The sequence below is a fragment of the Pocillopora verrucosa genome, chromosome 11 (assembly GCF_036669915.1).
Source record: "Pocillopora verrucosa isolate sample1 chromosome 11, ASM3666991v2, whole genome shotgun sequence".
Taxonomy (NCBI): Eukaryota; Metazoa; Cnidaria; class Anthozoa; order Scleractinia; family Pocilloporidae; genus Pocillopora; species Pocillopora verrucosa.
In genome coordinates, this window is record NC_089322.1 from 14,966,085 (window position 1) to 14,982,603 (window position 16,519).

Below are 16,519 nucleotides of genomic sequence, written 5' to 3' on the forward strand. Positions count from 1 at the left end.
CACCGATACTACTGGTACTTCTACTATTACTACTACTGCTACTACTTCTGTTACTACTAGTTACTACTATTACTATTACTACTGCTACTGCTACTGCTACTGCTACTGCTACTGCTACTGCTACTGCTACTGCTACTGCTACTGCTACTGCTGCTGCTACTGCTACTGCGACTGCGACTGCGACTGCTACTGCGACTGCTACTGCTACTGCTACTGCTTTTGTTATTCATTTGCGCAAAATTTACGTTTATTTAAGTCAACAGTTGAAACTATACGGCAAATAAACGTTCATTAGCACTTCCATGAACTTCACTAACTCGAACAAATTTTCAGTAACGCTATTTGCATATGTATCAACATTCAGTAGCATCAACGGATGAAAAATTGCACCTTTGGACAATCAAAGATAACAAATATACTTTCAATCTCGCACAATGGTCAATCATTAACACCAATAGAAAATCAATGACCTAGTATGACAATCAGCGCCTTGTTAGTGACATACAATAATATAGTTTGCATAGGGACGCACAATCAATTGCACCTTCATACAATCGTTTATTCGAAACGGTCAATCATTGACGTGAACCGACAAGCGTTGGTATTTTTCGATTAATCAATGTTGAATTGCCCTAAAGTGATAAACAACGAAAAAAATTTCAAAACAATCAAAGAAAGAAAAGGAAAGAAATACATAAACTTGTCATTGTATTTTCCTCATGTCAAATATGTTACCTGTTTCCCATCTCATTCGTGATCACATTCTGTAAGGAGAGAAAGGTAATTTTCAATAAAAATTTAATTTGTCTCGCACCTTGCATGTAGCTTCATAGGTTGAGACGCAGTTGGATTCAAAAACTGGTCTTTCGAAAATTCCTTATCGTCTGCAGGTTAAACATTGACGAGCAGTTAAGATTATAAAAAATTCGATTCGAAAATTCCTTATCGTCTGCAGGTTAAACATTGACGAGCAGTTAAGATTATAAGTCTTAGTCAAAATGTCCCCCGCCTCCAACGTGCGACACGGATTCGAACCCCGTCGAAGCCTGAATTTTTTTTTTTTTGTAGTCTTCTTTTCTGCAGTTGCTTAAATTGAGGATCTTTGCTTATCTTGATTTAAGAAACTGCTTTGTTGCGTTGCATGATAACAAGTGAATCATTAACCAATTTTTAAAGGCCGACATCTCGAGCCTAAGCTATTAAAATAGAGGGGGTGGAAGTGGGGATGTTTTAATTCACATCTATTTTTAGACACTTTTGTGGCCACACCCTTATATTAGTCACTGTCGACCACAAAATTTACATATGAAGTGATGTCTCGTGAAAGATACAATGAGCTTTCTGTAGTTTTTAACAGCAACACAGATAAGTATTAAGAAAAAACCAAGATAAAAACAATGACCCTTTGATGACCTGTTTCCTTTCGATAGAGTCACGCTTGAGCTCTTTGCTCCCGACGAGTCTGGTAACGATTTAAACTCTGCAGAAGTGATCGATATGATAAACAAGGGAAGAACGGAGGAGTTGGATCAAAATGGTTTTAATGGTTTCACTACAGCCATTGAGTACCATTATTCTGTTCGTCCTGAATTAGGGGAATATGGGAAGGGTTTTGGTTCTCATAATAAAATTTTACCTATTTAGTCCCCCCCCCCTCCTCCTTTATGCTCTGTTGACGACGACTATTCCCCCCTCCATTTCCCTTGAAAACCATGTTATTCACAGCCGAAATCCTCCCCCCCCCCCCAGTGATTGCATATGTTTCGTAGCTGTTGAGCTTTGAAAGACTGTGGAACTAAGCTGTGCAAAATCATATCAGGTTTGTCCTCTGAGCAAGTAGAATCTTCATGCTGGTGAGCATAGAAGGATTTATTTTGACGTCAATTTTCAAAGAATGATTATCACATCGGTGGACATTGGTTGCATAGCAATAAAATTTACTAACAGATAGTGCTCTGATATATTCTCATGATCTCTGCTTATTGGCATTTGATTGGCAGTCGATTTTCTACAGAGCCCCTTTACACTCTGTTCATGACGACTGATCCACCCTCCGCCTCCCCTGAGAACCAAGCGCTCCTCCAAACTCCTTCTCTCCCCCAGGCGATAAATAATTTCCCTTTTTTGATAACAAGTTTAATGATTCTTTATCTTTTTTCAGGCTACACTGAACTTTCTAAAGGTAAATATGCTGATTATCGAATGATATCATATTAAAAAGCTTAATCAATGTAGCATCTCTTCTGCTTATGAGGGATGTTTCCTTCACTTATCAACTTCTTCCCCTTGGTTTCCGCGGTCGATTTTGAAAATAGCAGCAGGTCACCTCTTTTAATACGACCGAGAAAATCGTGAGGTCGATGTTATCCGCAGATAGGGCGAGCGTAGTTTCTAGTGCATCTTGGAATAGCAATTAAGGTCGAATTTTGAAAGACAAGTTTTGGATGGCAATATAATAACGCAACTCTGGAACTCATTTCGGAAAGTTATTTTCTCGCACTAACTATTTTGCAGCTGAACCCCGTCTAAAATTGGTTCAATCTTCGGTCTGACAATTGAACTGCTAGTCCTTATCATTGCAGTAATTGCCATTGGATTAATTATTACCAAAAGGTAATCAAGGTCTTTTGCATCTGGACCGTTTTTTCGCATTCTGCAATGGCAATTGGTCAGCATTTCAAATTAATTTGATCTGCATTTGTCGGAAGAGAATAACTACCCATGTTAACAGGGATGGGGTTGGGAGGGGGGGGGGGTGGAAATGGAGAGGCTCATATACTTGATCATATCTCTTAGTCAGAGCGAATGACGAAGAGTCAACGCTCGAAACGTCGGCTTGTAAAAACTCTCTTCCGTGGCCGATTTTACATTTTCAACTCAGTTACTAAATTAATGTGTTGATTTAAATTAACAATATTTTGCGAAAGAAAGTAGACACCGGTCGCACGTTTTTATTAAAATAAACTGTTAATTTAGCGAAATGCGAGACAACAGCGCACGCACACAACACATTCTGCCCCCTAGCAAAGGCACGACGTGTTTACTATCCCTTAAACTGTTATTACACTATCCAGTTACAAGCATAACGCATACATTGTCCTATGAGTGCTCAAATTGGGTTGGTGATAACCAATCACAATCAAAGAATTTTGTTATACTTTTGATTAATAGCTAAGTAATTGTAGTAAGACTTTTGGCTGCTGAGAGTGCTAAAACTTTTCTTTTGACAGCTAAGCGTATATTCTGTGGAACTTGGATTGGTAGTTTTGATACGTTTGGACACTTATCTCAACGTCTCCACACTTGTTCATCTCTTTCGGTGGTTGCAATTGACTTTGCTCGTGTGGAGCTTCATTGACAATTATTGCCATTCCCTCGAGCTGGTGTACCTCTATGTGGCAGTGAAGAAACCAGTAGCCAGGATTATCGGATAGAAAGTTGATAACAACGTACCCTCCAGCAGGGAGCATAACTGTGTCCTTTCTGATCGTATGGGAGTCTACAGAAAAGCGCTTTTCTCGGTTCCATCTTGGTCTGGTACATCTCCTCTTATCGCAGTTCTGTTGTGTGCAGTGAACGTCATCGCAGTATATATCATTGTTGTGCTTTGTAATAAAACCAGTTTTTGGGTCATAATCTGGGTATCCAACATGAACGACATGGAAGGTATGGCCATGAAGGTGAATTGGATGAGCGCTGTGGAAAGCACCAATTGCTGAAAGCACCAATTGAATAGTTTCCTTATAGGGAATGGTTATCACTTGCACACATGAGCACGCGGATGTTGATGGGTTGCAGTCGGCGTTCAGGTCACAAATATTGTCCTTTTTGTGAAACTCTTCAGGTTCGGTTTGAGGAGGAAAGGAGGGAAGAATGAAGTTGCGCCCATTCACTGCACTAGTTTGAGAGTCACCCTCAAAGTTGAAGTTGATGAAATGTCGACAATCTCGGCATTGCCCTGGGGTTTTAGGATCTGCGTTCGGAAGCTCCGCTGGTGGAGTTGGCTCAAGTAAACGTAGGTTTTGAACATTAATACAGGTAATATGATAACGTGGATGGAATTTCTTGAATGGGCAGTTCACTGCTTTGCATGGTTTGTAGAAGGAGCACTGTAGGGGAGGAGACCTTCTTTTTATATCTTCATATTTTGTCGACGGTACATTAACATTGGGGTCAGCCGAGTCTCCATCCTCTTTGTAGTGCAAAATAGCTTCTGCCACATGTCCTAGTGACTTGTATGGTGGCCCTTGGCCATTTTGATCAATCTCCAGAGTCTCTGCACGTATCCAGTAGTCTTTTCTTGTATGTTTTGCTTCAAGTAGAAAGTCAAACCTCTCTCCGCTATGGATGATGACATAATCAACATTTTGTACAGGCTGGATCCAGTATCCATCGGTGCCCACCACAGTCAGCTTATGACCATCAATGGAGAATTTGTAAGCGTACAGATTTTGGGCTCCAATGAGCCGAAATCGATACGTCTTACCGGCCTGAACAGTAAATATACTCAGTCTTGTTTTAATGTATGGAACACCATCATGCCTCCCTTTTCCATTTATAATTCCAGAAAAATACGGGACTGGCCCAACCTCTACTTTTTCATAACTATGTGTGGAGTTATACCGCCGCTTTAAATCATTTTTAGTTGGCACCTCTCCCAGCGGCTTGCCTGGGTAAAAGCCCAAACTGGCGTGAATCTGTGTGAACAGGTCCAAGGAAGCCTCATGTTGCCAGTCTAGAAGCGTTAAGGTGTGCTGATCTGGAAGGTCTTCAAATGCACGGTGCCTATGGAGTTTATCTCGAATCTGGGTCATTTTCTCAGGACTTTCTTTTACAACAAGTCCACCAAAGAAGCCATCTGTTCTTTGAGCACCGCTGTGAGAGTGGTACCAAAACGTGCCGGCAGGTTCAGCTTTGTACACATACGTGAAGGTCGATGATGGTCCTATCTGACATTGAGTTACTTGCCCCACACCATCCATCCAAGGTGTTCCTCTCTGATGCATCCCATGCCAGTGAATTGAAATGCCTTCAGTGGTGAGATTATTGTGAACATGCACCTCAACAGTTTGCCCTTCGTGAACAATCAAGGTAGGTCCAGGAATTAGTCCATTGACGGCTATTACCAAACGGTACGTTTTACCGTCAACAAATTGGGGATAAGTGCACTTGGCGCTGTCTTGTGTTGAACATGTTCTGTGATCTTGGAGTGGTGTAGGAAACCCATTGTTATCAAAATAATAGATCACTCCCTGAGATCCTAGCATCGCAACCCCTGTGGGTTTATCCACTGACAACTTTTGATAGCTGGTGAAGGTTCGAATTTCGTCAATTTCAAGATTAAATTTACAAACCTTTGCGTGTGACATGCATTCGCACGTTGGGTTTCCGTATTCACAGGTGAGGTTCTCTTGATGTACCCATTTTAGTTTGATTTCTTTCGAATCGTACTCTCCAAGCCACTTGTTAAGGTGTGGATCACTTGTCAGATCCATGTATTGTTCCACACCAGTCTTTGCAGAGGTGCGAATGGATGATATGTACCAATCTTCGTATCTGTTACTACTAGCTTTTAGGTGGATTTCCTTAATGTCAGATAACGACACGCAGTTTGTGGTTCCAAACCGGGCTGCAAAGTTTAGCTCTCGCACATAGGATTGCCCTCGATACATGGGTCCTTCAAGTTCGGCCTGATATTTTTGGTTGTTTGATATAGTGAGAACTATCCTGTGACTTTTATGCTTAGTGTACCACTTTGAAGATTCAGCTGCATGCACGTCTCCCGTCATTGCATTTACACGTATGTATGTGATACAGGATCCTGCGACAGCATTGGTAAGGAGGAGCTTTCTGGCATTGTAAGGGTAAAGGTGTTTTTCATTGCCGTCCACCCACATACTAAAACCTGGATCAGTGGTCAGCTCAGTGAAAATTTTGTTCGATCGTGCGATGTAGGTGTTGATCGATGCAACGTACCATCCATCCCCTCCTTGAGCCTCAAGATAAACTTTGACTATGTCTCCGTGGGTGCAGATAAGTCGTGGTTTGAAATCAGTTTTGGCTCCCAATTGTATTGTATATTTTTGACCTGCTGTCTTCTTGTTGTACAGCTCTGCGCGATACTCCCCGCCATTCTTCAGAACGATCAACAGCCGTGGATTTCCACCATAGTAAGAACTTTGACCTTCTCCTCTACGTAACGGATCATCGGAACCAGTCATCGCTTCAACCTTCACAACGTCAATGAGCCCTTTGAAGAAATAATATGTAAAAAGTATTTGCTGCATAGTTAAACTAAGAGGAACGAAGTGTTCTGTTGAAATCAGATACTGAAATGTGACATTTAGAAAGAAAATTCCGAAGGCCTAAATATTGCACGGAAATGAATTAGGCCTTTCAAACGATTGAGGGGGATAAATTTCTAAAGAAACTGTCTTGCTGGGTCGATAAGGAAGGGGGAAGGGGTGGGGGTGGGGGTGGTTATCAAAATAATTTGGTTTTATCAACTGAGTTGGTGGTGTAAATTGACCACCTTAAAGAGTTTCTAAAGCTGATGATGCAAGCAGAAGCCCTTCGGCAAAGCGAGTTACATACGCCATATCAAAATTATGGGACCGAGAACATAAGAAAATTAGATAATAATAATGTTAAATTTATAACATATGAAATAATCACTTTACCTTGCCTGCATGACCCTACATGATCTTCATGAAGGCTTAATGGTTCCTCTAAACATTCTTTCATTGTTTCTAAACACAGATGAAAAATGAGACAGAGAAGTGATTTTTAGTGCGCAATGTGGTCTCTTGAAAAAGATGTGAGGCTACTCTCTGTCTACCCACAGGTAATGTCTTGCTTTATGATGTACTTACCTCTAACATGAAACTGGAGATTTTGCGCGGGAAATTCCTCTGAATTTTCGAAGTCTTCAAGGGGAAGGTCTGAGGAGAAAAATTAACTTCACTTACTTATTTAACAACGCCAGAGAAAATTACTGAAAAGGGAAATGTAACATTATGAACAGCCGGGTACCAACAATTGCAAAAGCATCTTTCAATTAATGCCGGTTCTAGTAGAAACAGGGAAGGGTGAAAACTGTCGTAAGTAAGCGACTCTATTATGTTATCTCTGTAGCCCCGAACCCTTGTTATTCACAAATGACCACGTACTCTAGAAAAGAAATATTCCAATAATAGCTTAACTTTTATGCAACCGAAACAATCCTATCAATGTAGACCCAGACTATTACTCATTTTAGAGAAAACTTACCAAATTCGTCCTCGTCATTTTCCACTATTCCATCGTCTTCGTCCTTTTCCTCGAGATCACGCGAGAAATCTTCAATAAAATATGGTGAGTAGAAGGTTTAATTCAAAACCTTTTACCCTTTAAACCCTTACGTCAATATATATATATATATATTTGTGCGTATATTTTCCATATTATTTCCTATACATTTCCTAAGCTGCTGACAAGGAGAATTTTTGTAACAATTGGAAGCTTCTCCAGTTGTTGATCATTACCCTCATGACCTTAATGTGTGATTGAGGGGTGATATTGTAAGGAGATGTTAGATGCTAGTCATTAAAATTGGCAGTTAGATCTTGGGTTCGGAGCCTCCCGGGATCAGGTAAATTTTGTTGTAACACAGCTAAAATCCTCGGACTCCCCACCCCCCCAAGGATAAATAATGATTGGTTTCTTAGGACGTGAGAGCTTCCTGTGTCCCTATACAAACTTAGGCAACATAACAATTTTTATTTTGAATAAAAAAAAAACATAAATGAGCAAAAACATAACCAAATTTTTTTACCTGCTACATAGCATTCCATGACACACACAGCGACGACAGCAAACGCCAAAACTACAGGGCTCTTCATTCTTAGCTTAAAATGAAACGGAAAAATTCATATGGAAGAGATATACATCAGTGATAATACAGTATCACCAGCAAAGAAAAGCTATTCACAAGAATTAGCATATGCATAGATTGGATTCGGATGAATACCCTCTTGACGTTGTACCTCTGTAGAGAAGATTGTAAGCTGCTTTATGCAGTCTAGCCAAAGTTCGAATTCTCCGTAAGAAGTTGTAAACTATCTCAAATTACCTTCCTAGGTGGAGGGTTACTTAAAATTATCGCACTCTACTATGGGGCAGCGTGTGACCCCTCGAATGAAAGCTTGTGAGGAGAATTTTTATGCGGTATCCGGTATATTTATACGAACGAGCTAACGATCATTTACAAGAGTCCGAAATCAATGTCAGAATATAAAATACGGGTGGTCGTAGGACACAATGAAAACTTACTTACGATTGGCGGCTTTCGCTTTGGAAACACGTAAAGGTTTGTCCAATCACCTTTCATGCAACGGAGCTTTAAAAAGCTGCAGAGAAGTTGGTGTTGCAAACCTGTAAAACAGTTACATTGATGGAAAAGACCTTGACATTAAGTTTGAACTCAATCCGATCAATAGAAATATCGCTGAGATAATTGCATCGAATATCGCTCGGTCCTTGAAAACTATTACATGATTACAATACATTGCATGTACAGCCATTAACTGGGTGAAATTAGCAAACCGTACATTCTTCTATCACGTGAAGTTGCTTACCTACACCGGCTACGAAATACTGCACCTCTTACTCTTTGTTATCGCGGGGACAAAATTAAATTCGGCTTACAGTCGTCATTCGACTTTCGACGGCAATCGCGAAACAATTTCAACCAGCTGAGTCTAACGTTGTCTTCTTCAATTCCAAGAGAGGTTAAATTTGAGAAATTTAGATATAAACCCTTTGCTAACCGAAAAAAAGGGAGTAAAGCGGTTATTAAGAAGAAATACGTTGCATAGCGCAGCTGTAATTTCAGGGTGAAATTGAAGGTTGAAAATTTTCTTTATATAGGGTCGAACCAAAGTTAGTTGAATTTAAATTAGACGGCGAAACTGAAGTGTTGAAGCTGGTTTCAGGCGATTGAAACTGATACATTATCATTTGATTTCAGAAACTTTGACCAGTCTGGATAAATAGTAAGAGATTTTCACTCTAAAGAGCAGTTGAAAATTATTTCAGAGCTTTAAAACTCACTTTCTGTATTTCTATAAACTGAACAATGGCAAAAAGAATAGTTGCAGAGAGCTGAACTGAATAATAATTAAGAAAAATATATAACAATTAAATCTTTTAAATTAAAGCTCAAATCGACCCTGCTATGTCGAATAACTTTAGTAGTCAACTAATTTGGTTCTGTTTGAATGTCAAATTTAAAAAAAAACTGGCCTAATTTGTAAATTAAAAACTCGCAGTTTGGATTAATACGATTCAGATAGGTTAATTTAAAGCACATAGCCTTAAAGCAAGCTTTGATAATAATTTATATTACAAAGACAAACACACTTAAACCGTTTAGCTACTCTGCAGGAAGTTTATTGAGTGAAAAGAGATGGAAAAGACACGAGAGTTTGCTCTATCATGTCTTTTTGAAAGAATTTCTTCATATAAGCAAACATTAATGGGTCTTGGTAAGGGCTCGGGTAATAGATTTGTGGAGGGCGTATTCTTATGCGCTTAATAACGACTAAAGGGATCTTTAACTCAAAGCAAAGTTCACTAAAATCACAGCAAGGCAGAGAAATTACGTCTCACATACTCGAACCGAGCGATTTTCAATGTAATGATCTCAGCGTTATCTCTACTGATCGCAGTGATTATATTCTGATTGTTTCTTCGCATGACAAAAATCCTATTACTTGTTGAAAGACCAGTCGAAAGTAAAAAGGTAAAGACAATCACACAATTCAACATTACGTCAATAGTCTCCGTGTAATTACAAGGTGTGATCATGAATTACATTTAATAAGGTCGTGGTAGCCAAGAGATTCATCACATTATTGACAGCGATCTTTACGATCAAAGATATCGCTAACTTCCATCGAAATCGCTTACTTCCACCGAGTTTTGACTGTCTCAGGGAATTCCTTAGTCAAAATAACTTTATCATTTCTATATGCATTTACAGAAATACCTATTTTTTTCAAATGCATCTGAATTTGTAATGGCGTGTCGCAATCGAATCAATTTACGTGAAAAACTTTTGACTATTTTGGGTAATCTGTTGTCAATTGAATTAGATTTAAAAATCATATGCATCGCTATTCAAAGTTAGCACTACAACAAATAATTACTTGGTTTATCGCAATCCCTGTGAGGTGCGAAAGAAAAGAATCTAACATTGATTTCGGTCTATTGCAAATGATTGTTAGCACGTTCATAGTTAGCTGTAGACTTCCGGTTTAGTATTCGGATTTTCAGCCGTCTATATCCCGCTTTCACAAAATCGCGTACGTTACCATAATGTGACTTTATATTTCATTTCTTCTAAGCCTTAAAACAATAGAAATGCAAAATACCTAGAAACAGATTTGGGCGCACTATTACAAACCAGTTATCGATGCTGTCGAGCAGACAAAATTGAAAGAGGCCATTAATTTTAAACAATGAAATCGTGAAGAAAAAAATTAAAGGGATTTTAGTAATCTCGGGTTGTGGTAATTCTGGACTAGTCAATAAAGAATCAATGCAAATTAGGAACAAAGATTTTATTTTTCATAAGTCCATTGGCGCAAGCCGTTCCGGACTTCTACACTAGTTTTTTCAAAATGACCGCCAAAAAATTAAAGAACCTCTCACCTCGTTCTCGGTTCATCTGATATCCAAAAAAATAAAAAAAAGATTCGTGACAGATGCGAAGGCTCGCTGCCGAGGGGTCTGGTTATTGAAAAACACAGTTTGCAATTTAAACCTCATGAACCAAATCATTGCAGGGCTAAGCTCATCAAATTATTTTATTCTTTTCGGCTTTCCAAACTTAAGATCTAACTACCAATTTTAATGACTAGCATCTAATTCTCCTCACAATATAACCCCTCAATCACACATTAAGGTCATGAGAATTTAAAGGAAACGATAAAAAACTGGAGAAGCTCTCAATTGTTACACAAATTCTCCTTGTCAGCAGCTTACGAAATGTATAGGGAATAGTATGGAAAATATATATATATATATATATATCTATATATATATATATATATAGGTAGAAACTAATCCCTCTCCTACCCTCAGTCCGCACAGCTATCCATATAAGTTTGACTTTTGTGCAGATCATGCAAAAAAAAGGTGTCAGATCATTCGGGGTAGCCAAATTCTTACACCTCCTTCCTAACATCAGCAGTGCACTGATGAGGCCCAGAAGGTCGAAACAATACTGCAGTTACATGTATATATATATATATTCACTCATCAGGAGATTTTCTGAGAGGGCAACCACGAAACAGGTCTGTAGGGATGGACTTGTAGTTTTATTTCTCTTTTTCCTCCTACAATATATACATTGCTCTACTCCTATGTATTAAGCACTGTTTTACGAAAGTCAAAATTTTACACTTTATAAATAAATTATGTATATACTGGTTTAAGGGTTTAAGGGGTGAAAAGTTTTGAATTTAACCTTCGACTCTGTGTACTTTATTAAAGATTTCTCGCGTGACCCCGAGGAAAAGGACGAAGACGATGGAATAGTGGAAAAAGACAAGAACCGTCTAGATAAGTTTTCTCTGAAAACTTTTAAGAGAGTGATAGTTTGGGTCTAAACTGCATTTTATGTGCTGTGTTGATGTCACCAAGAACATACCTGCAGTGCAAAGAAAAGAATATAGCTGGGGAAGGTAAAATCTTGACATTTCATTTCATTACCATTCGATAACTTGCACATGCACAGTGCTTACTCACGAGTACCTTTCGTCTCTTGCAAACAGATAACATCAACTTCGAGGGAATCTAAAATGACTTTCAACGATCTTTCACGTCTAGAGGCACGCATTCCGTTGGTATTCCAAGTTAAAATCTTCATTTCGCACGAGTGCTCTTACCTTCCAAGAACGTTTCATCGAAAGACGGTCGAGATTTTTTTAACGCGCGCTGGGTTAACTGTACCTTTGTTCAGCGGTATTTAAAATCAACAAGAGGTGAACTGTATATTTCCCGTAAAATCTCCCATTTGATGTCTTTTTCAGTGGGAGAGGGGTGGGTGGGGTGTTGGATACCATAAATTTCGAGAGAGTTTGAACATTAAATAACTACAACTTCGATTTGAATTTTAATAAATTATCTTTATTTTTGACAAATTACTTACACCAGAAACATTGTTTTCATAAAATTATAATACAGGTCGCATATGTGTTTCTGTCAATCTCTTAATCGAATTTAATAGTTTGTTCTTAACCGATGCATCAACACTTTTAAATTATTTCATTAATTATTAATTAAATATCGGAAAACACTCGTGAAAGCATCACAACTATAATCTTGTAAATTAGCTAAAAATATAATTCAACATGTTAAATTATTGATGACGATGATGAAAATGATGATGATGACGATGAACGGTGATAGGTAGGTCGTTAGGGAGTACTGACCTCTAATAAAACCCTTAGTGATAGCTTAACAATATGATACTGACGGTGAGATTTTAAGGTTAAATACTGATCTCTAGTGTAGCTACTCCGGAACTCAACTTTAATTTGTAATAAAAACAAAAGTGAGATTACAGCAGAGACCCGCTGACTGGAACTCCCAAAAGAAACAAAGAATGGTTCGCGTCTGCGGGAGTTTGAGTCAGCTGATTGTAAATTACTGAAAAACGGGATCAAGGGAAATCGGATCATCTTCGAGTTAATGGGGGTTCGAGTTAAACGAGTTAAAAAATAAATCAACGTTTACCCGGCAGGTATTTGAATCTATAATGAGCTATTAATAGACGAAAACGTCTCTTCAAGGGACACTTTGTATTACCCTTTTTAAGTCCCTTGAATGGAGGTTCCACTACACAAACTTTGTATTTGTTTCCTTCATTGAAAAGGAATCTTTAATTATGGAACATCTTTTTTTTTGTTTCGACGATGTCCCCATAGTGGAAGTTCCACTGCATTTCATTTAATTAAAAAAAAAGAGTTAGTTAGTGTTCAAGATGCTTACAAATACTTGAAATGAAGCGTCTTTACTAAAAGACGATCGACTTTTCAACAAGAAAATGAACATCACTTAATTACAAACAATTACGGCCATAATGCCAGTTTTAGCCTTGATCTTGCCATCGAGAATATAAATTGCCAAGTTAAAAATTTTAGACTTTTTCAACTTTAATAACAAGAGTTAAATAAATGGGTCAAAATTCGTAGGCTATGAAATTAAAATACAATTCCTGTCTCTTTTTTAATCCATTTTCCAGTCAACCATCAAGGAAACAGCTTTACACTTCACTCTTATTCCAAGGATGCGTAAGGACAACATCAGGCGAATCCTCGTCAAATGTGATCGGTGTAACTTGAAAATGACTGACAAGCTCTTGCATTGAATGGAAACTCATTTCATCGTCCATGGTACCAAAGTTTGTTACCAGGATAGCATCGCTGGCCTTGTCGTACTTAAATGGAAGGTGTCTAAAAGAAGGTCCGCCCTCTGGTGCACGCACTGTCAAAATAAACTCCTTGCTACTGGCTCCCTCACGCACAAGGAAGGTTCCTGGTTGTACCAAAGAAGACAGCATTTCTTCTGCCTCTAGTGTAGTGATCTTCTCGTAGAAATACGGCTCGTCGCACACCTAGAAAATGAATGAAAATATTGATTGGAGCGCAGTCGATTTTGTTTGCAATGTAGTCATGCAACCTCATAGAAAAAGAGCGTTTGTTGCTGATGTTGTTGTACTCTGTGAAGATACCACGACCTTGAGCTTTCTGTGGCTTACACCCTTAATTAGGGAATAGTGAATCGCTCCATCAAATTGAAAAGGGAGCGTCAATTTTTTAATAAAGCGTTCTAAAAATATATTCCACAATGCGTTCCCATGCGTGCTAAAAGGAAAAGTAAAGCAATAATGCAATAAAGACGATCGATTATAGAGAAAGATCGATGTTTTTCGTCTCGTCAGGATACCCAAGAGAATCGAATCAACCTCATTCCTTCGAGTTCCGCACTCTATTGCTCTCACGCTGAGCCACAAAGACTCTCTCTTGTGAGCTAGGCCAGTACAAGGTTCAAATCTGACACGCATCCTGCCCACTGGCTAAGAGCAACGATTCAAATGTGTCAAACGCGTAAATAGAACGAGTAAAATTGTAAATTTTTAAGCTTGTCTCATCACGATCGGTTACTGGTACCATAAATACTAACCATAGATATCTTCCTGCTTTTTGATTTGCCAAGATCGACCTGGACCATGAATTGCTGCCCCTCTTCATCGGACATGTCGCAGTTTTCTTCGTACGCGACATTAAGGTAATGCTTCTCTGAACGGGAGAGGTCTTTTACGGCTCGATCACAGCCGAGAATGGTCTCCTGGCTGTCCTTGCGAGCCATTGCAGCTCTTTGTTGAAGCGAGTAGTGAAAGTTCTGTGGCTTCTTTCGTCTGAAGGGAAGATGAATATCACTTACTTTTGATGATAAATTAAAAATCGAAGAGGAGAGACAAATATACTTTTCCTAGATTACCGGCTTGGAAGAGAAGGTCAGAGATATGATACCTCTCCTTTATGTTTGATGGGTTTGCAGAATGGCTGTGAATAACTGACACAAGTCGAAAGCAATACGGGCCAACTCGAAATCGTTGATCAACGGTTAAATCGTTCGGACAAAAATTTTGAAGAAAATAAGATAGTCAAACTTTCAATTATTCTTTAAAGCTAAGAACAATTGCCGTTAACAGAAATAGCCTTTAATTTCAACGGGCCATGCTATTGAGAACGGCCTGTTAAATTGACGAATCAAAATCCATCCCCATCCCCACGGCCCCTCACCCCACCCCTGTTCAAGTGGCGCAATTATTCTCTTCCGGCAAATACAGATCAAATCCTTTGAGATGCAAATCGATTGCCATTGCGGAATTCGAAACTATCGGTTCAGATACAACAGACTCATGGGGTATCACTTAATTACCTTTTGGTGATAACTATTCCAGCTGCAATTACTGCAATGATAAGGACTAGCAGTCCAATGGTTAGACCGACGATCAAACCAACTTTAGACGGGGGATCAGCTGCAAAATAAAGCCCATTTTAACATTGGTTAGTGCGAGTAAATACCTTTCCAAAATGAGTTCTAGAACTGCGTTATTAAATTGCAGTCCAACAAATATTGTTTTCCAAAATTGGATCTTGATGGCTATCCCTAGATGAATTAGAAATTGCATTCAGCCTACCAGCGAACAACCTAGTCCCCAGGATTTTCTCGGTCGTTTTAAAAAAGGTGATCCGCTGCCATTTTCAAAATCGACCGCGGAACCCAAAGGGAAGAAGTTGATAAGAAATATTATATTGACTAAGCTTTTAATGTTATATCATTCAATAATCGGCATATTTACCTTTAGAAGGTTCCGTGTAGCCTAAAAAAGATAAAGGAACACATTCAATTAGTTATCAAGGAAGTGAAATCTTTACGTACAAGATTACGTTATGATGTGATCAAAAATTTGTGGGAAGAACTTCGTGGGAGATCGCTTGGTTTTCAGGGGGAGCGGATGAGGGGATCAGTCGTCGCCAACAGAGTGTAAAGGGGCACTATAGAAAATCTGTTGGGATCTTAAGAATATTAGAGAGCCCTATGTAGATTTTATTCGCGACAATCAATTTCCTCCGACCCCCTCCCTGCAGGTGACACCTGATGACCAGACCCTTACCGCTTGTCGCCTGTAATAATCACCCAAAAAATTGACGTCAAAACAAATTATGCTATGTTCAACAGGAAGCGGATTCTACCTGCTCAAGGGACAAACCCGAAATGATTTCGCACAGCTTAGTTCCACAGTGTTTCAAAGCTCAACAGCTGCGAGACATATGCAATCACTGGGGGAAGGGGTTTGGGTGTGAGTCACATAGTTTTCAGGGGAAACGGAAGGGGTACTAGCCGTCGTCAACAAAGCATAAAGGGGGGACTAAATAAGGTAAATTTTATTATGACAACCAAAATCCTCCCCCTGTTCCTCTCATTGAGCACGAACAGAATAATGATACTCACTAGCTGTAGCTTTTTCAATTTTAAAACCATTTTGTTCCAACTCCTCCATTTTCCCACTGTTTATCATATCGATCACTTCTGCGGAGTTTAAATCGTTACCAGACTCGTCGCGGGCAAAGAGCTCAAGCTTGACTCTATAGAAAGGAAACAGGTTATCAAGGGTTAGTGTTTTCCTCTTGACTTTTTTAATTTTTAATTTTTACTTTGATTTGTGTTGCTGTTAAAATTGCAGAAGGCTCATCGTATCTTTCACGAGACGTCACGTCACATCAGCGTGACCATGGGTGTGGCCAAACAAAGTGTCTACGGGTGAATGTAAATTTAAACACCCTCGCCCCCCTTATTCTTCTCGAAATGTCAGATTTTCAGAAATGGTAAATGATTCGCTGGTTATCATGCGACGCAACATAACACTTTTTTAATTGAAGACAAGCAATGATCCTCAATTTAA

At 39.0% G+C, this 16,519-nt stretch overlaps 2 protein-coding genes across 4 annotated transcripts in view; both read right to left on the reverse strand.

The window, feature by feature from the left end:
* Positions 1–3,054: 3,054 nt before the first annotated feature.
* Positions 3,055–8,768, reverse strand: LOC131789929 (uncharacterized). Of its 2 annotated transcripts, XM_059107117.2 has the most exons (7): positions 8,616–8,768; positions 8,315–8,412; positions 7,814–7,886; positions 7,270–7,338; positions 6,873–6,941; positions 6,681–6,749; positions 3,055–6,250 (listed from the first exon to the last, which is right to left on the reverse strand). In XM_059107117.2, the coding sequence occupies exons 2-7, from the start codon at positions 8,366–8,368 to the stop codon at positions 3,231–3,233; spliced, it is 3,354 nt and encodes a 1,117-aa protein (XP_058963100.2). In that variant the 5' UTR covers positions 8,369–8,412; positions 8,616–8,768; the 3' UTR covers positions 3,055–3,230. The 2 variants fall into 2 exon arrangements, with proteins under 2 accessions (XP_058963100.2, XP_066030477.1); XM_066174380.1 differs by lacking the exon at positions 8,616–8,768 and having other exon boundaries at positions 8,311–8,352.
* Positions 8,769–12,197: 3,429 nt separating this feature from the next.
* The window catches only part of LOC131789901 (protocadherin Fat 4), a 30,062-nt gene continuing 25,740 nt past the window's right edge, over positions 12,198–16,519 (reverse strand). For both annotated transcript variants that reach the window (XM_059107083.2, XM_066174379.1), the window contains 5 exons: positions 16,069–16,202; positions 15,416–15,436; positions 14,992–15,091; positions 14,230–14,464; positions 12,198–13,660 (listed from right to left, as the gene is read on the reverse strand). In XM_059107083.2, the coding sequence (XP_058963066.2) occupies positions 13,310–13,660; positions 14,230–14,464; positions 14,992–15,091; positions 15,416–15,436; positions 16,069–16,202 (841 nt within the window). In that variant the 3' untranslated portion in view covers positions 12,198–13,309. The remainder of the gene's footprint in view (positions 13,661–14,229; positions 14,465–14,991; positions 15,092–15,415; positions 15,437–16,068; positions 16,203–16,519) is intronic.